A 20,407-nucleotide genomic window follows, 5' to 3' on the forward strand; every position below is an offset into this window, starting at 1 on the left:
GTAGCAGAAATTAGTGCTTGTCTGGTTTGAGTACCAGATAGCTGCTGGTTTAGTTCTGTTGCTCTAAGGATCTGAAACCTTTATGAAATAAACAAATCTCTGATGAGGAACCAAATCCTGCAGTATTGATGCTTGATTTGTTTCCCTTCTCCCTGGTTCCTCACACCCCACTCTTTCCAGTGATCTTTGCCTTCTCCAGTACGTCAGAGTGGCCACTAGTGAAGCCAATGAAGCACTGAAAATTGAAAAAAACATATTAACCTGAGGTAAGTTGCCTTCACCAGGGCAATTTGTGATGTGGTAGAAGACATTCAGTTAACATACACAGTTTCATTATTAGTTCAGTCAACAGGGAATGTCAAAAGTGTAACATGCTGGCCACACACATGCACAAGAGGAAACCAGTCACTGCAGACCAGGGAGACTCTGTCTGTCCTGGTTAACCTCAGCTGTGGGCTATTTATCCATATCTCTCACGTGCTCTCTTGCTGCAACTCACTTCTGTACTCCTCTAGTTCCCACCACCACCACCCCCGCCCCAGTCTGGTTTCCTCTCTCCCTTTTTATTCCTTCTACTGCTGCTTCTTGTTTCTTAAACAACCTACCTGAGGCAATGAGCCCTACCCATCACTCTGCCTCCTTGGTGCTATTTTCCACACCTACACCTCTCTATTCCCACTCTCAAGATTTTACCATTGCTCAATTGCCCCTTCTTGTATTCCTGTTCTATCCTTCTGCCTGGTCCACTCCCCTTTCATTATTTTCATCTCATCAGATTGAGAATATCCTATCCAATCTCAGCCCACTTCCTCCTTCTTTATCTTTCTTTTCTAGCACAAATTGATTGTAGATTTGCTCTGTTTCTTACTCTCCACTCCTATCTCGTGAATTGTGAAGTATGATTGCCAAACACATAACTCAGTCTGCCCAGCTTCAAATTCCTGGCTGATCTGTGACCAGGTTTACTGTCTTCCCTTCCAGTTGTGCCATTTTTATAAATTTTCTTCCTACTTTTCCAAGTTAAATGAAGCACTTTTCAAGAGCTCTTTTCTTGAACATCTTCTGCACAAATCCTTGCCAAAGGAAATATTAATATGCTCACTTCCTACAAGTTTATTCCTTGTGTCACAGGTTGGGTATTTTTTCCCTCCTACTTCTATGCCCCATGCTTGTCCTGTTACAACAGAAACTCCTGGTCCGTTTCATATTAATTTTTATCCATTTCCTTGGTTTTCTTCCAAAATACTGACCCTCCTCCAACTCCTCACCTCACATTACAGACATGCTGTAATAAACAAACACACCTTACGTTGACTCTTACTGCTATTTCCAGCACTAACACTTCTCAATGTGCTGCTTACACTTACTGTCCACTTTTTCCTCTCTCCAGCTCAATATAAGCTCCTAAGACAGGTAATACCAACACTCAGATAAAATAACCCTCATTAATACCTGCCAAAACAAACTCAATGCTCACACTATTTTGTCCTTCTTGATCATCTTTGTCATCACCAACCTCATTATTCCTCTTCAACTCTTATCCTCAATTAGCTCTGTTCTGGGTCTCTTACTCTCCTTTTTCTGAATTCAAATATGCATCAATCTTAAAAATGAGAACTTACCACAACTCCACAAATCATTCCTGAAAAAACCCAACATCTTTCTTCTTGGCATCTTCCCAATACACTGTCTACTCACCTCTGTCTAGGCTGGGAGTCAGGATGTTGTGACTGATTCCTTGTGCTCCCCCTTGTGTCTGCCATCAGGCTCGGACTGCTGACTTCTGATGAAAAGCTTTTTTGTTTTGTGTCTGGCCTAGCCCCAGTGCTCAGGTTTCCAGTGTCTTGGATAAGTAAACAAGGGTATGCACTACTTTGGAACAGTTGATCTCCTGTAGTGTTTCAAGCTGGCTATTCACACACCAAAGCACAATGCAGTCAGTAACTAATCACTCTCAAAAATGTAGATCTAGGTTATTTTTAGCTCAGAATTGTTAAGAACAAATTGCAGTGTCTTTATGCTATGTCAGCAGAGCAGAGCACCCACAAACTCAGCCTAGAAAAAAAAAATCCACCCAAAGCTGCAAAGATCTAAGGAAAATGAAGCTTGAAAGACTGCTTTCAATAATTCAGAGAGATTGCATTTTCAGGACTGTTTTAACCATTTCTCTAGGAAAGTATCAGAATATTGAATAACAAATACCAACTAACTGTATGAAAACCAAAGGTTATTTAGCTTTTTTAAATGACATTTCCAGCTAGTTCTGGAAATGCTTATGCTCAAGGTAGAGTTAGCAGTAAATTCCTTACAGAATATATTTAAACTTCTGCACTAAGTAGCAAACTGCCCCTCATCATCATACATAGGAAAGATTCAAATCAGGCATTTGGAGCAAAAATTAAATGAATTAAGAATAACTCTAAAAGTAGGCAACACATGCCCTGGTCTGTCCCAGCCTTTGTTAAAACTGTTTGCAAGCAAAGTCTCTCCCGGAAATAGGAAATAGGTATGTGGGCTCAGAGATGGGAGAGCAGAAGCAGAATAAGTAGCAACTCACTTGCTATGCAGTCCTTTCTTTAAATACTGGCAGTTATGGGTAAACAATATTACTGCTACAGAAATATCAGATCAAACAATCTCTCTGGATGTGATGATGATAGCCAACAACAACTTCAAAAACTAACTAGAATTCTTGTGATAAAGACTTTATTAAAATGTCATTTTAAAAGCCCCAACAATTTAAATAACCTAAAAAATAATTCCCCCCCCACCCAGTCTAAATCAAAGGTGGTGGGGAAGGGGCTGGCAAACAATCCTTTCAGGCTAGACCCCCACTCCAGGCTTACTTCAGACCCCCCACTGCCTTTCCTCCCCAGCAGCATCCCACCACCACTCCCATCTCCCACTCACCACACCCCAGCCAGCAGGGCTGACACCTGAGTGCACACCCTGAGGAGACCTTAGCAGTCTGGGTAGTCAGGCAGCAGCTCTGAGCATCATTATCCCAAGGGTCTGCGTGAAACCAGCAGCAGAAGCCTCGAAATGTTAAAGGGGTGTTTGCTTTCCTGTGAAAAGAGGAGACACCAGACCTGGTGAGTGAAGTATGAGGGAAAAAAAGGAAAGGTCAAAGGTAGCAGGCAGCCACATATGTTAAATAAAACTCCTTTCAACTCAGCCTAATTCTAGGGAATCCCCTATGCTTCCTCTATGCACCTGCTTTTGGTCCTTGCTTGGGAAAATATCTCTTTGGTGGGTAGCTCTTGTCCCCTTTCTTAGAAGCTGGGGAAAAGCTCCTTCTTCTCAGGAGGCCAAGGTACAAAGGGTGCTTCTGGAAATCACAGCTGGCATCCACTTCTCACACTTGAGGCTCATGTAAAGAGACCTCAACAGACCTAAGAGCAGCAGAGGGCAAGAGAGACGGGATCAAATGTACCATCCCATTGACTCATGCTAACACACACACTGGTGAGAAGAGATGCACTGCCCCATATAGAATGTCTTTTTGTGGAACAGCCAAGATTTTAGCATGTACATTAAGATGAATTCTATTTTCATTACTGATACCATATTACCAAATCAAAAGAGACCCTTACAAGTTCCTTGGTATAACATTTTTCTGTCTTATTAGCTCTGCAGGGGAAACTCCTTGGTATGCATCTATACCTTCTGGCATTGCCTTTTACATAACTCTTCCACACAACTAAGTCACCCAACAATGAATCATAAGCTGCTGTTTTCTTATGGGGGTCAGCCAGAAAGAACAGATGAGAAACTAATGGGGGAGCCATTTTGTCTTCATTTGAAACCCAAACATTTTTCTAAGAACCAGATGCCGCATTAAGGCAGCTTCACTACAGCCTTTACTCTTCTTTCACACTTGATGCCAGTCAAGCAATTTCAGCATGCCTGGGCATGTGCTTCCCGTCTCCTCCTTCCCTCCCTCTCTTTGAAGAGGGGATTGCCTGTGGGTCTTGCGAGGGTCTGACCTTGCAGGGGTGAAATGAGGGTGTAATGCAGAAAGGCATGCTGTCTCCTCCTCGGGAAAGCCGAGTCCCAGCGCAGGCTGGGGTATTTAAAGACCTCGATGCCTGCAAGCCCCGCACAGCATGAAGCGGCTCTCTGGCCTTGACTCAAGAGAGGCGCAGTCCAGTCCTGGTCCCTGATGCCTGTGAACACAGCACCCCCTTCCAGGCTGGCAGCGCATCCCTGGGGAGCTTTGCACGACACCCCTGGCGCCCCTCTCTGCGTGACTGCACTCGCATGAGGGCAAGGCTAATGCACTGCCGCGGGCTGGGCGCGCTCCGCTCTCCTCTGCTCTCCTCAGACCGCCCCGGGCAGGCTCTCAGCCCTCAGCCGCTGCCTCTCGCCCGCACGGAACGCTTAACACGGCCTGAAGCGCTCCTGCCGGCTCCCCATCTTCCCTCCGGTGCCTCCCGGGAGCTATAAATACAGCGGGCACATGCTGTGACACCGCGTTCCCCAGCAGGCACCAGATAACTTTAATTTGCCCTTTAAACGTCCCGGGCCCCGCGTCCCTCGCGGCCGCCGCTCGGGGGAACATGGCGGGGCGGGCCCGGCGGGGCGCAGCCAATGCCCGCGCGCCGGGGGGGCGCCTCCTCCTATCGCGAGAGGCCGCGGGCTATAAGCGGGGCGGCGCGGGCCGCGGGGACATTTGTCCGGCGGGGTGGGGAAGTGTCCGCTCGTTGCCTCTCTCCGGGCGGGGCTGTCGGACCGGCTCGCGGCATGGGTGACCAAGCGCTCAGCTTCGTCAAGGACTTTCTGGCCGGCGGGATCGCCGCCGCCGTCTCCAAGACGGCTGTCGCCCCCATCGAGAGAGTGAAGTTGCTGCTGCAGGTGAGGGGGCGACGGGGGGCGGCGGTGCCGCGCCACAGGTGGTGCCGGCTCGGCGGGCGCTGCCCGGCGTGACTAAATATGGGCAGGAGCTCGGCCGGCTCCGGTTACGCGGGAGCGGCCCGGGACGCGGAGCACCGCCTGGCGGTGCCGGGGGCTGGGCCGGCGCCGGCCGTGCCCTTCAGCGTGCGCGGTCACCCTGCGGTGCCCGTCTCTCACCGTGCCGTCCTGCTCCTTCCTCCCTGCAGGTCCAGCATGCCAGCAAACAGATCACGGCCGATAAGCAGTACAAGGGCATCGTGGACTGCATAGTCCGCATCCCCAAGGAGCAGGGCATCGCCTCCTTCTGGAGAGGCAACTTGGCCAATGTCATCCGGTACTTCCCCACCCAGGCCCTTAACTTCGCCTTCAAGGACAAGTACAAGCAGATCTTCCTGGGCGGAGTGGACAAGCACAAGCAGTTCTGGCGCTACTTCGCAGGAAACCTTGCGTCCGGGGGTGCCGCGGGAGCCACCTCCCTCTGCTTCGTCTACCCGCTGGATTTTGCCAGGACCCGGCTGGCGGCTGATGTGGGCAAAGGAGCCACCGAGAGGGAGTTCTCTGGCCTGGGCGACTGCATTGTCAAGATCTTTAAGTCTGATGGCTTGAAGGGCTTGTACCAAGGATTTAGTGTGTCTGTCCAGGGCATCATCATCTACAGAGCAGCCTATTTTGGGGTATACGATACGGCCAAGGGTAAGAAGTGCATGGAAGAGTGACTGCAAGGGAAGATCCATTCAGTAAAGGCACTCTAGGGCACTTGGCAATACAAGGACAAGCAGGGCTTGGCTCAGCACCAGTTGGGTGCAGAGCTAGAAATGTGCACAGGTGTTTCTGACGTGCACTCCTGCCTCCCTCTACTTGCTGCTCTGAATTGCCTTGGGTTTGGATTGACTCCGGGGTTGGTGGGTGCTTATTCCTTCCACAGCCATGTTTCCCACAGCCCTTTCCCTCTGTACTGATTCTGTTCATTTGTTCTTGATGACAGGTATGTTGCCTGATCCAAAGAATGTGCACATCATAGTGAGCTGGATGATTGCCCAGAGTGTCACTGCAGTGGCAGGGCTGGTTTCTTATCCATTTGATACTGTGCGGCGTAGGATGATGATGCAGTCTGGCCGAAAGGGAGGTAAGAATAAGTGGTTTTGGCTGCAGAAAGTTTCTCTTCATCAGGATAAGATAAGAGATACTGGGTATCTTTGTCTTACAGAGAATTGATAACCTTCTCATTGGAGTCTCTAAAAAGTCTATGGGGAACACGTTGCTGGTTATTTCTATCATGTTGATCTAAAGGACTGAGAAATTACTTGATTTCCTATGGAGAATTAATTTTCCTTCATTGATTACTATATTTTAAATCTTTGCTGTACTTTGTTGTTTAAAGATACAACAGTTGAAACATACTTGCTGTATAACTTCAAGCCTTTTCTAACATTTATGTTTGTTTCCACAGCTGATATTATGTATAAGGGCACAATTGATTGCTGGAGGAAGATAGCTAAAGACGAAGGATCCAAAGCGTTCTTCAAGGGTGCCTGGTCGAATGTGTTGAGAGGCATGGGCGGAGCTTTTGTATTAGTACTTTATGATGAAATCAAGAAGTATGTCTAAGACATAACATCATAATGCAGTAGTTCAATTGTTCTCAATCAACTTTTTTAAATATACGAACTTGTGATGTAATGGACAACAAAATATTTCCTAGGGAAACAGAATAAAATTTGAGTAATGTACGTGGCAGAGATAAGGACGCATTAATTTAAAATTGTCCACAACATCACAGTTACATTTTCTATGAGAATTCCTCCACCATTTGTATTGGAACCTGTGTATATATTATACTTCAAATTGCAGGTAATAGATTTTGTCTAAAGACAAAATATAAGTGATCTCTACCTAGTCTAAAATCTAATATTGTGAATTCTTAATAGATTGTCAGAAATATTTATTATATTAAGTAATGTCTCTAGCTACCCAACACTGTGATGACATGACTTAAAATCATGTTTTCTTCTAAAGCTCTATTTTTTAATATATTATTAAGTGAAAAGTATGTCTGAAATCATAAACTGTACTAAAGCACTAGGCTGAGTTCCTAACTGTAGCCTCTTCCCTGACAAACTATACAGTAATATGCTTGAAATCATAATCTGATTTTTCAGACATACTTTGTAAAACATGGAAATACAGTGTTTCAAGAATTCCCTGTATTGTCACAAAGGAAAAAGTTGTCTGCTCTGATGTTCAATTGAACTAAAACTGAAATGAAATAAATTAATATATTAATGAAATTTTTCCTGTTGTTTTCAGTACACTGAGCACATTACAAGCATGTCCTCCAAGGTGATGTGCTAATCGGGACACTTTTAGTGGCTGTCTCTTGACAGTTTTTTTAACTGAGCTTTACGTAGGTGAAGTTATTGAGGTTATTGATAATTCTACAACTGCAAAACCAAGTGGATTCAGTTTAAGGGCACTGCAGCCAGAGATCTGAGAGATAAGCTTCCACCTAGCTTTAGCTGCTTGTATAATTTGTTTATATTACCCTTCACTTTGAAGCATCTCATTGAATAGTGAAGTCATTACTGCTTAATTTACTTGAAAAATTTGTTTAGAATTGAATACTCAAGAATTATTAAAATAACTACACGTTGAACCATTATGAACACATTGCGCTGTTAATTACCATTGAGATCAGAACATGCTTAATACACTTTTTAAACTTTAGATGCTGCAGGGTTGTGAGTGCATGGAAGAACAGTCTGTCTGATTAGGCAAAGGAGAGAAAGTGAGGTGTGGCTGTTGCAGTTGTTCAGTTGGACTACATATAGACAAGCATTTATATCCACCTAGGACAAAAACCACAGAATCAGAGCATAGTTTGTGGTGGAAGAGACCTTAGAGTCCATCTAGATCCAACATCCCTGCCAGGGGCAGGGACACTGTTTACTAGGCTCAGTTCCTGGCCTCGGACACTTCCATCACTGGGGTGTCCATGACTCTGGGCAATGGGTAAGACTAAGCAAGTACTAATCAAATAAACTTTTACCTCACCTTCATCTTGTACTGCTTCATATATATGGCTTCCAGTTATCCTTTTCCTATCTGAAATCTTTGTCAGCTGCAGTTAAGTCCTAGCTCACTGTCACTTGGCATGAGAGGCTCTGGTTGTCTGCCACAGACTCAGACCAGCAGCTCTGTTCTCCCTGAAGGCAGGTACCAGTCATTAACCAGTGTCTGGAAGCAACATCTATCCACTTCAAAAAAAGAAGCATTTGGGAAATACTGGTCTAAAAAATGACAGACTGTTTTTAAATTAACCAAATGCAGTTTTGGGTTTTTTTTGGGTTTTTTGTTTTTTTTTTTTGTCCCTGGAGAAAACTTTGTCTGATAGTTTAATCTCTTTTTCATGGTTGCTCTCTTAAATACTTGCTTTTCTAGATACTTGGTCTCTTTTCTTTGCCATAGTAAATATGAGGGTTGCAATCTCTCAAAGCATAAGTTTATGAAGAAGATATTTCCACTGGTTTTCAAAGTGCATTAGTTTTCCTTAAAAACTGCCACAGTTTCTGTTCATTCTCTTCTTTTTCCCTTTCCTCTGCACTTTCCTCACAGCTCCTTATAAGAAGCTTGCTAACACAATCCAGCTATCCAGTTCTTTAGCTCACTGATAAGGCTGTAAGTGGCATTTGGATGTGCTAGGGAAGATCTAAGCTGGCTACAAAGAGACACTGTACTAGACAGATGTGCAAAAACTTAGGGGAAATGCATATCTGAATAACATAATGAAGAGAAAGCAAAGAAACTTCAAGTAAGTGTAAATGAATGAACTTACATTCCAGAGAAAAAGGCAAAAACAACTAAGGACAATTAAAAAAGAGAGTAAGGGGTATCAATGCAGGAAAATGCCACTGGGCTAAGAGGAAGTACATTAAATAGAACATATGGGAAACACAGGTCAATGGCTCATTTCTGCTTAAAAGGCAATGCACAGTGTGGGAGATTGCAGGCAGTATTCTCCATAAAGATACCTGTGGTCAGAATTCAAAACTGTCAAGGAATTAATCATTCTTCTGAAAGCAGCTCTGCCCTGAGTCAGCGGCACTCAGCATAACAGTTGCTGAAATTGTAACCTAAAATGCAGCCATCAGCTCTGAGAGGCTGGAAGTTAGAAGACTTTGCAGATGGTCTGCAACTGCTACTTGAACTCCCTTTGTCACAGCCAATTGATACTACTTTTATACCTTTGCAAGAGCTGCTCATAGGCAAACTAAAACCAATGACAAAGCCATCATTCTCTTACATCTAACACTTGAACAATGGAAAATCTGCATTTTTCTACGTTTTTCTAGGTACTGAGCTATTCAACATTCTTTGCACCTTAATATCAATTATAAAAATCAGCAAGAAGCCACTGCAACGACAATTCATGTTAAATATTTTATTTCTTATGATTTACAAATGACATAGAAAATTGACACTCTTTCATACCAAAGTTAAATAAGATGAAGCAATTAAAAGTAATCCATTCTGTGAGTTTCTTCACAGAAAAAAATTATAATATGAACATTCAGAAGTATTTAAACTGTTACTCTGATATTCACATTCAAGGACAAAAACCTTTAAATAGAGAATAATTTTCATTAGCACAATAATAGAAATAAATACAGCAGCACTATACAAAGAAATTGTTAACAGTTCTTAACCATGAATAGTAATTGCAATACAAATCTGTTTGCCACAATGCTGCTTAAAGTTAAAAGTTCCAAGTATCGTCAAATAGCTAAATTTGATCTGCAGGTCACCAAGTGAAGAAGCTCTGCCAAACTATCACAAGGACCAAGTAAAAAGTGTGTTACAATGCAGAATACCTGAAAGCCTAAGCCCTCATGCAAGCACTAGCAAAGAATAATACACTTTTCATGTCAAAGACCCAGCATTACCAAATACAGCTTTTTTCTTTATCCATAATACAGCGATTTCCTTCCTGGGAAGAAGCTGGGGAAGCAAGCAAAGTTTCAGCAATATCCACAGATAGTGGCATCACAATGTGTGCTCTTTATAAGGCTACAGTCATACAAAACAAGCTCACTGAAAGTCTGCCTTTATGTATAGAAATAAACCACACCACCTACTATTGTGATTACCAATACCATTAAATTTTACTCCTCTCGTAAATGGATGTTGCTATTGGAGCTTATCTGACATTACTACAAATATTAGATATGAACAAGACATTTAAAACAGGTCAAGAAAAGTAACAACACTTCGTTTTCTATTGTCTTTTTTTCTCCCTAAATCCTGGTTGGTAGTCACTCAAAATCAATGTTCAAGATGTTTCCTGCAGCTCAAGTTTACACCTCTGCACTGAGAAGAGCACACATGTGCAAAGCAAGGCCATGAACTATTTCGCTTACTTAATAGTATTCTCTAGTTTGAGAAGTAACCAGAACTTACTTGTTTACACTAAATCTGAAACTGCTTTTTACTTCAGTCTTTATTGTTGTTCAGACAATATCAGATGTTTCTTTCCTACATAAAGATCCCAGTACATCTTCCAAAGTCCAGTACAACTTCCAAAATTCTTTTGATCTGGAAGAGATGCAGCCTTGCATAAAAAACACACTCCAGGTGCTGAACATTTAACAGTGGCAAAACATCATCTTCTGCACCTCAGTATTCTAGCTCACTGTGGAGGAATACACAATCTGCTTTTCACCTCGTCACACTGCTGTTAAAGATTCTTTCAGTCACAAGACCATGACCCACAAAATTCAGAAGGCTGTTACATAAAGCCAGGATATAAAGCAAGGACAACTCAGAAATTAAGCATATGCTTATAAGTGTAATGCATTATTTTAAAGTAATAATATTTTTTAAAATTTATTTACATTTTGCACCTCTAGTACAGCAATTCTGTCCTTTCATGTTATGGATACAAATTCCACTTATGATCTCAGACTAATAGTTAAATTTCTATGTAATGTGTCCATTTAGATACCTCCTTCTCTTTCATAAGTTCTTCCTGTCATGGAAAACACTGACAGAAGTGTTTTATACCATTTTAAGACCATTTTATAAGCAATTACTCTAAATGCAATGCATTTTAATCACTGAACAATGCAGAAAATATTTTTGCACATAGAATTTACAAAAGCACTAAAAATAGAAGTTTGAGTATCATCTCAGTACACAAGGAAAGAACACACTTATAACCAAGCAGCACAAACATTAGTAGATTTAGGTCTCTGTAATGCCCCACTGGCTGAATCAGACATGGGCTTTTCGTTTCTCTGGCTCAGTGCACTTTGTACAGTGGATGATCTTGAAGTTCCTCCTGTTAACACACAAACACACAAAGGGAGAATGCTTATGCTGTGTTATTACTGCAACACTCATTACCCCAGCTCTTAGAATAAACCAAATAAACCAAACCAAAACACAGTATTGAATACAACTGCAAAAGAGTTGATGATGAGTTGTTTACAAATGATCAGGAAAAAATTCAAGCCTTCAGTTCTTCAATCTGAAACATATGGTTCTATAGAGACACATTGTCTACTTGCAATCTTACACAGTGAATTTCTGAGAAAAACAGGGCTACTATCAATAGATATAAATTTTCTGAATGAGAATTTGAACATTCATTGATGTTATTTTCAGGTTTTTGGTTGGTTTGTTTTTCCTTTCTTCTTCCTTCAATAAAGAGTACTGGCAAAATGAAAAACACTACTACAGGGATTTTTTCTTCTTGGAAAAGATGACTGACAAGATCATTTATTAGAAATTTAGGATGGCAACAAAGCAATGCATATAGTAACCACTTCTGGTGACTAGAAAAATAATTTTGACAACAACCATTTGATAAACAATCAATCTAAAGATGACAAAGAACATATCTGCTATTCTTAACAAGTGAGTGCTTTACAATTCTGAATTATAAAAAGATATTGCAAAGAAATGCAATAATCTGCAACTCCAAAGTACTTACTTGGAGGACTAAGCTGGCTGAAAGGAGATCTAGCCCTCCTTAGAGAAGGTGAAGAAGTCAGGTAGCTCATCTGGCGGTGATAGTCCCTCAGTTGTTCAGAACGCTTCATACCAGCTGTTGGTTTCACTGCTTCCAGTCTTTTCAGGAAAGCCTTAACATTGAAGAAAAATGTCATCAAGAAAGAAAGAATGAACAAGATGCTGTAAAACAGTCACAAATTGACTTTCATTTGAACTGCAAAAAGCCCCAAAATTTTTAGCAGTACACAACAGGAACTCCTCCACTGGCGACCATCATGGGCCACTCTGCTATTCAGCTCTTTTCACAGTGTTGTGACACAAATGGTAACTATCCCTTGCACGTCATCAGTCCTACACTGAGTACATCTTTAGTACCTCACAGTTCTCTGTGCTTTATGGTGATTTGAAACAATGCGTTTGTTTAGTGACTTTCAGCAAAGGTAGTGAAGAAATGGGCTCCACTATTCTAATCCTACCTTTGGTTACTCCTCCCTCCTAAATTTCTAGAAGAATTAGAAGTTTGGGTTTTTTTTTAAATCTTTGCTTTGCAAACAGACCATTTTATGTTGCTCTATATGAAGCCCAGACAGGATTACTGACCCCAGTTCTGTGAAACTAATTTCAAAAGAAAAGCACAAACATCTAGGAGACTTCATTTTATCCATAATCTAATTTTAAGAGATTCTATTTGAAATTATCGATACAGACATCATTTCCTCTTGTTGAAATTAGCTCTGGAAATCATGTGGCAAGTGATGTATTGGGATAACTACTTACACAGTATTTTAAAGACACAATTTCCTATTCTGAGTAATTATTTCTACTTGAAACAGAACTTAAGACATTTCAATAATATAAAAAAAGGACCTGATAAAAGGACAAATTGGGAAATACCCAGCTACATGCAACTTCCAATTAACATCTTCACATTTTTAATATACTGCATCTTTAGTGGTTGCCTCACATAGATTTATTTATTTCCTCTTTTAACTAATTTCAATTCATTTGATGGCTTGCAAACATTAGGCAATGACACAACCTTTGGTGGTCCAGGTTGTGACATGCATCCTATCAACGAGAGAATGTAAACTGTGCTTACACTAAGTCTCCAAAGTACTAAAGATAACTCTCTTTATAAGATGCATTGTCTAGATATATACTTGTACAGTCAAGAAACTGTATCACCATTAAACTGCACACTTATATGTGTACTGATTGTACTGATTTTTTTTTAATAAGGAAAAAAAAATTCAAGAAGTGACTGAGGAAATAGTATAGTATTCACAGGATGTCAGTTGTCATTGGCTAACTATAATAGGAATCTACAAACTCTTGGTAATGCATGGGCACTGGAAACCTGCACAGAGTGCACAAGAGAGAAAGGACAAGTGACTTTGGCTCAGATGTAACATGTCACAAGTGCTTGCATCAAGTGCCAGCCAGTTCATGGTAAGCAGGAATACCTAAGTAAGCAAAAGTCAAAGGAAGGACTTCAGCTAAAAATAGCTCTTCACTAAAGCCAGTTACAGAACATGAAATGGTAGACTTGTCTCTAAATGTTATAGCCAACATTTTTCTCACAACTTCATCCACATCTCCTCATACAACTATATATGATTAGACTTGTAGAGATCACTTATTTTACCTTCAATATTAAAAATGGAAGCTCTCAATTCAGTTCCATCACAAATAGATCAGGTAAATTGCACAAGTGACTTTCCTGTGAGAGACGAGCATGTTTCAAGTCTGCACTCAATTGTAAGAGCTTCACAGAATTTGCATGCCTTAACACTGCAGTAATTTCAAGCTTGATTCTGAATACACTGGCTTTTATATATATATATATGCCTACTTAATTCTAGTTTAAATAAAATTGTCTGCTTTTATGCCTGTATTTTGAAAATTATTGAGTTGCCATTAATGAAGGGAAAAAAATGAGCTACAGAAAAAGCAGATACTGTGGTGCAGCAGTGTCTGAAGGGAAGTTTTCTAGAGAATGAGAAAAGAGCTCCTGTGGTTCCCTTGCCTTCTGCTGTGGATTGTACCAAGGGCACATTACCTTCCATGCTATTTTCAGTCGTGAATTTTGCCGTTTGGAAAAGGGCCCTGCAGCACGGAGAAATGAACGCATCGGCACAGTGAAATGACAGCCCTGACCCACTAAATCTGTAACCTGGAACTAGTCTGATTCTTATGGTTTTATTACCAACCCTACAGTCTCGAGGTCCTTATCTGAGAACTAGCTGGTACAATAGTATAAGTACTTTGAGCAAATATTGTTTTTCAGCCATATGTAAAAATTTACTAATTCTTTATGTTCTCCTATTGAGACATGAACTGAAGAAAGCTGACACTTGTTCTCCTGAAGTACCAAATCTCTGGAGCCTTAATCCTGCATCACTGAAGTAAATAGAAATTTCATCATTGATCTCAACAATCAAAGAATCAGATTACAGAACATAACTCCGGTGTTTTGAACCAAATATATGTTACAAAACAAATTTTAAGGAACAAAAAAAAAAAAAAAAAGAGGAACAGACACTAACAGCAGGAATGTTATTAGTTGCTCTAAATTACATTGTAGGTGCTCAGACCTCTCAATTCAAGCTCAAAACATATACAGTATTGTATCATAGATGACCTCTCATCTTGGAAAAAGACTTCCCTGGCTTACATTTCCCCCATCTTTTATTTTAATACTGAGTTTACTGTAAAAGTAGAATAGGAATAGGATAATCCTTTATAAATCTAGGCATCTGGACATAGATTAGCATCTATAAAGATACTAAAATACATATTGTCAAACGATGGAAATGTCAGAAATGCCAACTATTTGAGAACAAAGAAACCCAACACAATCAAAAAACTGCTGCTATACAGTGAGTCAAAAGAAAATCTGCTAATTCAATTTTGGAGACATCAGGAGAGCACTGAAGGTAATTCTAAAGTTCTGTCAGAAAAAGAAAAAAAAACCCAAGCATAATTAGTACAGACTCTTCTGCAGCTATGTTGAAAAAGGAAGGAAAAAACCCACTGAAAATGTAACACTCCAACTGAGTTCAGAGGGAAGGTTAAAAATTTTATTTTTCCTTGGTTTATTTTGCTTTTTAGAAGTATGAAGGCTTCAGTTTCACCTCCTGTGAATCCTAATCAGCTGACCAGTGTGCCTTGACAGCTGTTCAAATTTATTTATATTATGCCTCCTCTAATGTCACTGATGTTAGTGATCACACTGTCCCTTTGCAGACTATAGGGGGAAACAGATAACTGCTGTTTCTCCCTATAGCTGTTTCAAGGACAGCTTTCTGTTCTTATCAATACAAGTATTTGTAATGTTCTTTAATTTCCAGTTGCATTAACTACCTCTAACCTGACAAATTCTTATCTCTTTAGTCAGAAAACTCTTAGAGGTGCTCAATTTACAGAAAAGTCTCTTAACTGAACAGCTATTAAGTTTAGGTGTGGCTGGCAACACCACAAGGAAAGTAGGTTAAGAGTACAGAAAAGAAAATCCCACAAAATTAAGCACTTTGCAAAATGTTCAAAATTTTCCTTTAACATGCCAATTAGTCAGTCTTTATTATAATTACCATAGCAGCACTATGGAAATCTCAAGTCTGGGTCAGGAATCTGAAGACCATAAAGATCTGACCACGAAGGGCCTATAGCCTAAATACTATCATCACAGAATTATACTATATTTGTACTGTACTCTAGAATATTTTAGCCATGCACATCTGTGTGCCAATCCCACATTCTGACAGCTTCCCATTATGACAAGGCCATGGAAACCATTTGGCTTTGCATTTTTTAGTCTCAGGAACTATCAGCATTTTGTCTTTTGGCTTGGCATACACCTTTGAACTCTGTAAGTGAAAATATCATATAAAATTCTGTGTGCTTGAGTTTCTGAGGAGTCATCAGTGCAGCATGATTATTTCTGAGTTCCTAAGATCACACATGAGACTACATTGTCTTTCACAACTGCATTCTGTACAGATTTCTCCTCCAGACTGAGATCAGTGAGACTGAACAAATTTGGTATTCTTTCCACAACCATATAAGTGTGAAGTGTCCTGTGAAGGCCTGGTGATGCTCTCTAACTCTGCAGATAGTCCTTGGGGACAGGAAAAAGGGAAGGCAGAAAAAAAGCAGTATGGAATACTTCTAGGGAGGAAAGTACAATATGCTCAGGTACAACCCTGATGAACCAGTGGCCCTCTCCCTACTTCTTTCCAGGCTAAGAAGTTATTTCCCTTGTTACATGTTACAGCATGACACAGGTGGCAGGGCAGGCACGGTGCAGCATAGGATCAAAGGAATATTCTTTGTACATGGTGTCAGCTAGGTAGAGGGATGGCCAAAAGCACTGTCCCTCCCTTGCCTTTTACTCCCCACCCAACTATGACAGCACATCCGCACCTTTAAATCAAATGGAGACAAATAACTACACATTCATTTGTGGCACTACAATAAATGCATTTCTAAAGGAGATTCAGGACTTCCAGCAGGAGAAAGCCAGCTCTGACTGCACGAGAAGGGAAAGTCTCCCTGAAGAACCCTTGTGCTGGTAGAGGCCACTGACTGCAACAAGTGGTGGCCAGAAGGAATAATAAATCTGCAGCACAGAGGACTCAGGAAACCCAGTAAGTGAAAAGAGAGAGCCCTTGCAGAGAAAAACAGTAAGTGATTTTTTTTTTTAATTTGTGTGGAAGGGTCATTATACTAGAATCAGAGCTGGATCTATTAGGGCTTAGGGTATATTTTGTGGGAATAAGATGTGAGGGAATGAAGAACATGGAGTCTTATGTGCAGTGAGCCATAACAGCACAAGGTACAGGAAGAATATGCAGGAATGCAGGGAAAGACCAAATATGTAACAAAAACCTTATCCCTCCTGAGCTAAGGTTTGAGAACTGCCTCTACCAGAGCTGCTGAGATCTAGGAGCAAAATTCCAATGTGAAATCAAAAAGTCATTGTTCCCTAGGAACTTGACTGAACATATCAGCTTAGCTCACTGAGGTCATCTAGTAACTAAATCCTAGTCAGAATTAATAAAAATGATGAAAAGCCCACCAGAAAACATAGAGATATGTCTTCTAAGTTCTGATGAAATTACTGAAGAATTACATGATTACTGCAAATCAGTATTTCAAGGACCCCAAACACTAACCAACAATAAACCATTAAAAGCTTCAATGGCATATAGTCTATTAAGTTCAGTATCTTATTTATACTGGTGAAAATGATTACTGTATCAATACAAATAGACACATATATGCAGACATGGGAACAAAGTAACACATCAGTCATACTTAAGTTCCTTTCCACTGAAGAAGAGGGATTGAAATTATTTTCAAACACAAGAGTAGTTAGTAGGTTTTCTGAATCAACAGCATCCTCTATTGGCAAGAGACAAACTCTGATCTTGCTAGCTCTGAAAAGCAAGCAGAAGTGGGTTCTATTCATGAAAGCATGGTCAAAAGCAGCAATTACAAAATTCTGGCATTAATTTTAGCAGTCATCTGTTTTGCTAATTGTGCTTTTTCAATAAATTGCTAATCAGTACTTTAAAACTACTGTTCATCAGAGCAATGGAACTTTCTATTCTGCCATTGCTCCTTCTAACACAGTCTGGGAACGACATATATTTCCTGTATCTCTTGGCACCCTTTCACAAAGCTAGGGAGCACAAAACCACGCAGATTCCTCTCTAATTTCGTAAAATTTTACTTACTTTCCTGCTTCATCTCTGATACTAAATGCCTGCAAGAGAAATCAATCTTTCTGATAACAGTAGGTACAGGCATTACTCCAAGAATGTTCTGGTGGAACAAATGAACATTTTCCATAGACACACTGTTAACCTCACAACAAGAAATTATAAAAGCTGTGCCAAAACCACCAAAAAAAAAAATCTCTGCATTAAAACTCTTTAACCCCCTGCAGAGACTACTGCTGTAGATTTCTATTATTGAATTATTTCCAAAACCCTGCATTCTTCTCCAACAAACATTTCACAAAGGTGTATCAAACACCATACCCTCTATGCAGTACCCTCAGGCCTTGTATAAAAAAGATTGCCAAGAACTAAGACAAGAAAGATTGAAAAAGTTCCACAGAATTCGATCTCTTTAAACTTATGAAGGTGAGGAAAGCTGCTGACCAGGAGAAAACAGGTTCATAAAGCACATACTTTTATCTATATAAAGAAAAAAACCCACCAACCTCAATGAGCAGGCTAGGCCTGCTATTTCATTTACAGGCTCAGAGTATGTCACAACTGTAATCTCAAAAGGAAGTGCTACAAAACTCAGTATGTTAAAACTGTGATGCTCTAGGGGTACATACACTCCAAACAGAATAAAAACATAAAAAATTTCTAAAAAATGATAGCAAAGTTAAATAAAACAGAAGAGCTGCACTGATGAATCACTAATCCAAAAAGAAGAACAGAATATATCATCCTGAGTTTGGGGAAAAGAATAAACCAAATGCTTTTATAGTCTAAACTAACACAATGTCCTAACATTAATTCTCATGCAAAACATGTCCATTCATATTGCTGACAACAACAACTAAACCATAAACGAGTAAGTAAATGAACAATACTAATTCTTGGACTTCAGGCAACCACCATTCATCTCTCACGTGTACAAAAGCAGCAATATGCAAAATGACTGTGTTTAGGTCTGCTGCATTTTTGATCCAAAACTTGCAAAGGCAAGATAGTCTTGAACCAACATTGCAATATATGGTAAGAGAAAGGGGTTGTGGCTTTGAGTAAAAAGAAGCGCATTTTAAAATATCCTACACATTCATTTACTGTAATCAATTGTTATGAAGTACAGCATATAACTGTTATATCCTGAGGCACAGCACTTGCTGCCCACCCCCTAAGAACATATTAACAAGGTTCATGTGGTAGAGCAAGACCTGTTTTCAACATTTGAAATAAACACCATCAACACCCTCCTACCAACCTAAACACATTTATTCTCCAGCCAATGACAAGTATCACACATCTATAACAATATCTTGTGCTAAATTCTTTCAGACTTTAAAGTATAATGTGAACTGCAGTCTAGTGGAGCTGGGAAGAAAGTTTCCTAATTTTCAAAGTTTTAACAATCCAGATGTCTGAAAGCTGGAAGAATGAAAACCTAACAGCTTTTCCCAAATAGGGCAATCAGACTTTCTCCATGTTGAATGTGTATCTCTATGTGTATAGAAAAGGAAATTTTACACAGAAGGTAAAAAGTAACAAATTACTTCCAGTACACATTTTCCAATTATTTTAACTATAAGTGTATGCCGTTTTCAAACACATTGATAAATACATAGGAGATACTAAAATGTTATTACATGTATGTATTATAATTCAATTACTAAAAATGATCTTATTCAAACCAGTTTTACTTGTATAATTTGAGAACTCTGGCAATATCCCTACAAATGTGTCTGAATTTTTGTTTTTCAGTAAAGAAGCCATTGTAATTGACACTACACTGTGACAATCAGAGTGCAACAAATATTCAAAGACAGAGATAGCTATGAGACAAAAAACAGAACTGACATTGACTTTGTATCCTCTGTATTTCAAATATAATAAGCTTGATGCTGTTTTATTTTATGCAAGCCTGTTTTTGAGAAACTAGTAGTCATGATGAAGCAGACTGAACAGGCAGACTGCTATCCAGTCAGTGTTTTGAGTGTGTTAACAGTAACAGTCGTTCCTCTTAAATTAAACAATACCAAAGTAGAGCAAATGCATATAAACTAAAATCTACTTCCACCTGAAAAAAACCCCATCATTACTCTCACCTCACTCCCAAAAATCCAAGAAACTCACCCATAGGAACAATTATGCCAACAGCACAGTAATGGAAATTTATTGAAAACTTACTGCAGTAAATGTTCCATGTGCTGCCTCATCAATCTTCTAAGTATTCAGCAACAGCTCATCTGACAAGAGATAGTCCATCTCAATTTACTGATCCACATCCATACAGAAAACTTACCAGGTTTTCTCTTTCAATCCTTTGCTGCTCTTTTTGCCTGTTGAGGGCACTGTGGTACAATCTAGGTGGTGGTACAGACACCTTCTTCAGCGTGCTGCTTCTCCTTGGCCTTGCAGACTGTCTGGACAGCTCTTTTAGCAACCTCTGGTTTTCCCGATCAATCTGTCTTACTTCTTCATTTGTGAAAGAGTAATTTTTCCTTATTCCTTTAGATGGCTGATCAATGGTCAGTTTTTGTTCTTTTTTATCCAACTGTAAGAAAGCTTTAAAATAGCAAAAGGTGAAATAAACAAGCAGATGAGAAAACACAGCTTGAGGAACCCAGCACTAAACATAAACTAGAACCAAGCATAAAAAAATAAATTAGTATTTAGATGTTTGCACATAGTAATTTAAACTTTGTTCCCAAGTTTACCTGAAGTATCCATCTCAGCTAAGGTGCAGAATAGAAACAATGTTTCAGACAGAAAACTTACACTGGGGA

At 40.0% G+C, this 20,407-nt stretch overlaps 2 protein-coding genes across 3 annotated transcripts in view; one reads left to right on the forward strand and one right to left on the reverse strand.

Annotated features, from left to right (window-relative positions):
• Positions 1-4,647: 4,647 nt before the first annotated feature.
• On the forward strand, positions 4,648-7,181 carry SLC25A4 (solute carrier family 25 member 4). The gene is made up of 4 exons (XM_064417889.1): positions 4,648-4,854; positions 5,100-5,586; positions 5,879-6,019; positions 6,344-7,181. The coding sequence occupies exons 1-4, from the start codon at positions 4,744-4,746 to the stop codon at positions 6,499-6,501; spliced, it is 897 nt and encodes a 298-aa protein (XP_064273959.1). The 5' UTR covers positions 4,648-4,743; the 3' UTR covers positions 6,502-7,181.
• Positions 7,182-9,316: 2,135 nt separating this feature from the next.
• The window catches only part of CFAP97 (cilia and flagella associated protein 97), a 30,599-nt gene continuing 19,508 nt past the window's right edge, over positions 9,317-20,407 (reverse strand). For both annotated transcript variants that reach the window (XM_064417900.1, XM_064417901.1), the window contains exons 4-6: positions 19,924-20,186; positions 11,882-12,032; positions 9,317-11,227 (exon numbers count right to left, since the gene is read on the reverse strand). In XM_064417900.1, the coding sequence (XP_064273970.1) occupies positions 11,100-11,227; positions 11,882-12,032; positions 19,924-20,186 (542 nt within the window). In that variant the 3' untranslated portion in view covers positions 9,317-11,099. The remainder of the gene's footprint in view (positions 11,228-11,881; positions 12,033-19,923; positions 20,187-20,407) is intronic.

This window comes from Passer domesticus, chromosome 4 (assembly GCF_036417665.1).
Source record: "Passer domesticus isolate bPasDom1 chromosome 4, bPasDom1.hap1, whole genome shotgun sequence".
In the NCBI taxonomy this organism is placed as follows: domain Eukaryota; kingdom Metazoa; phylum Chordata; class Aves; order Passeriformes; family Passeridae; genus Passer; species Passer domesticus.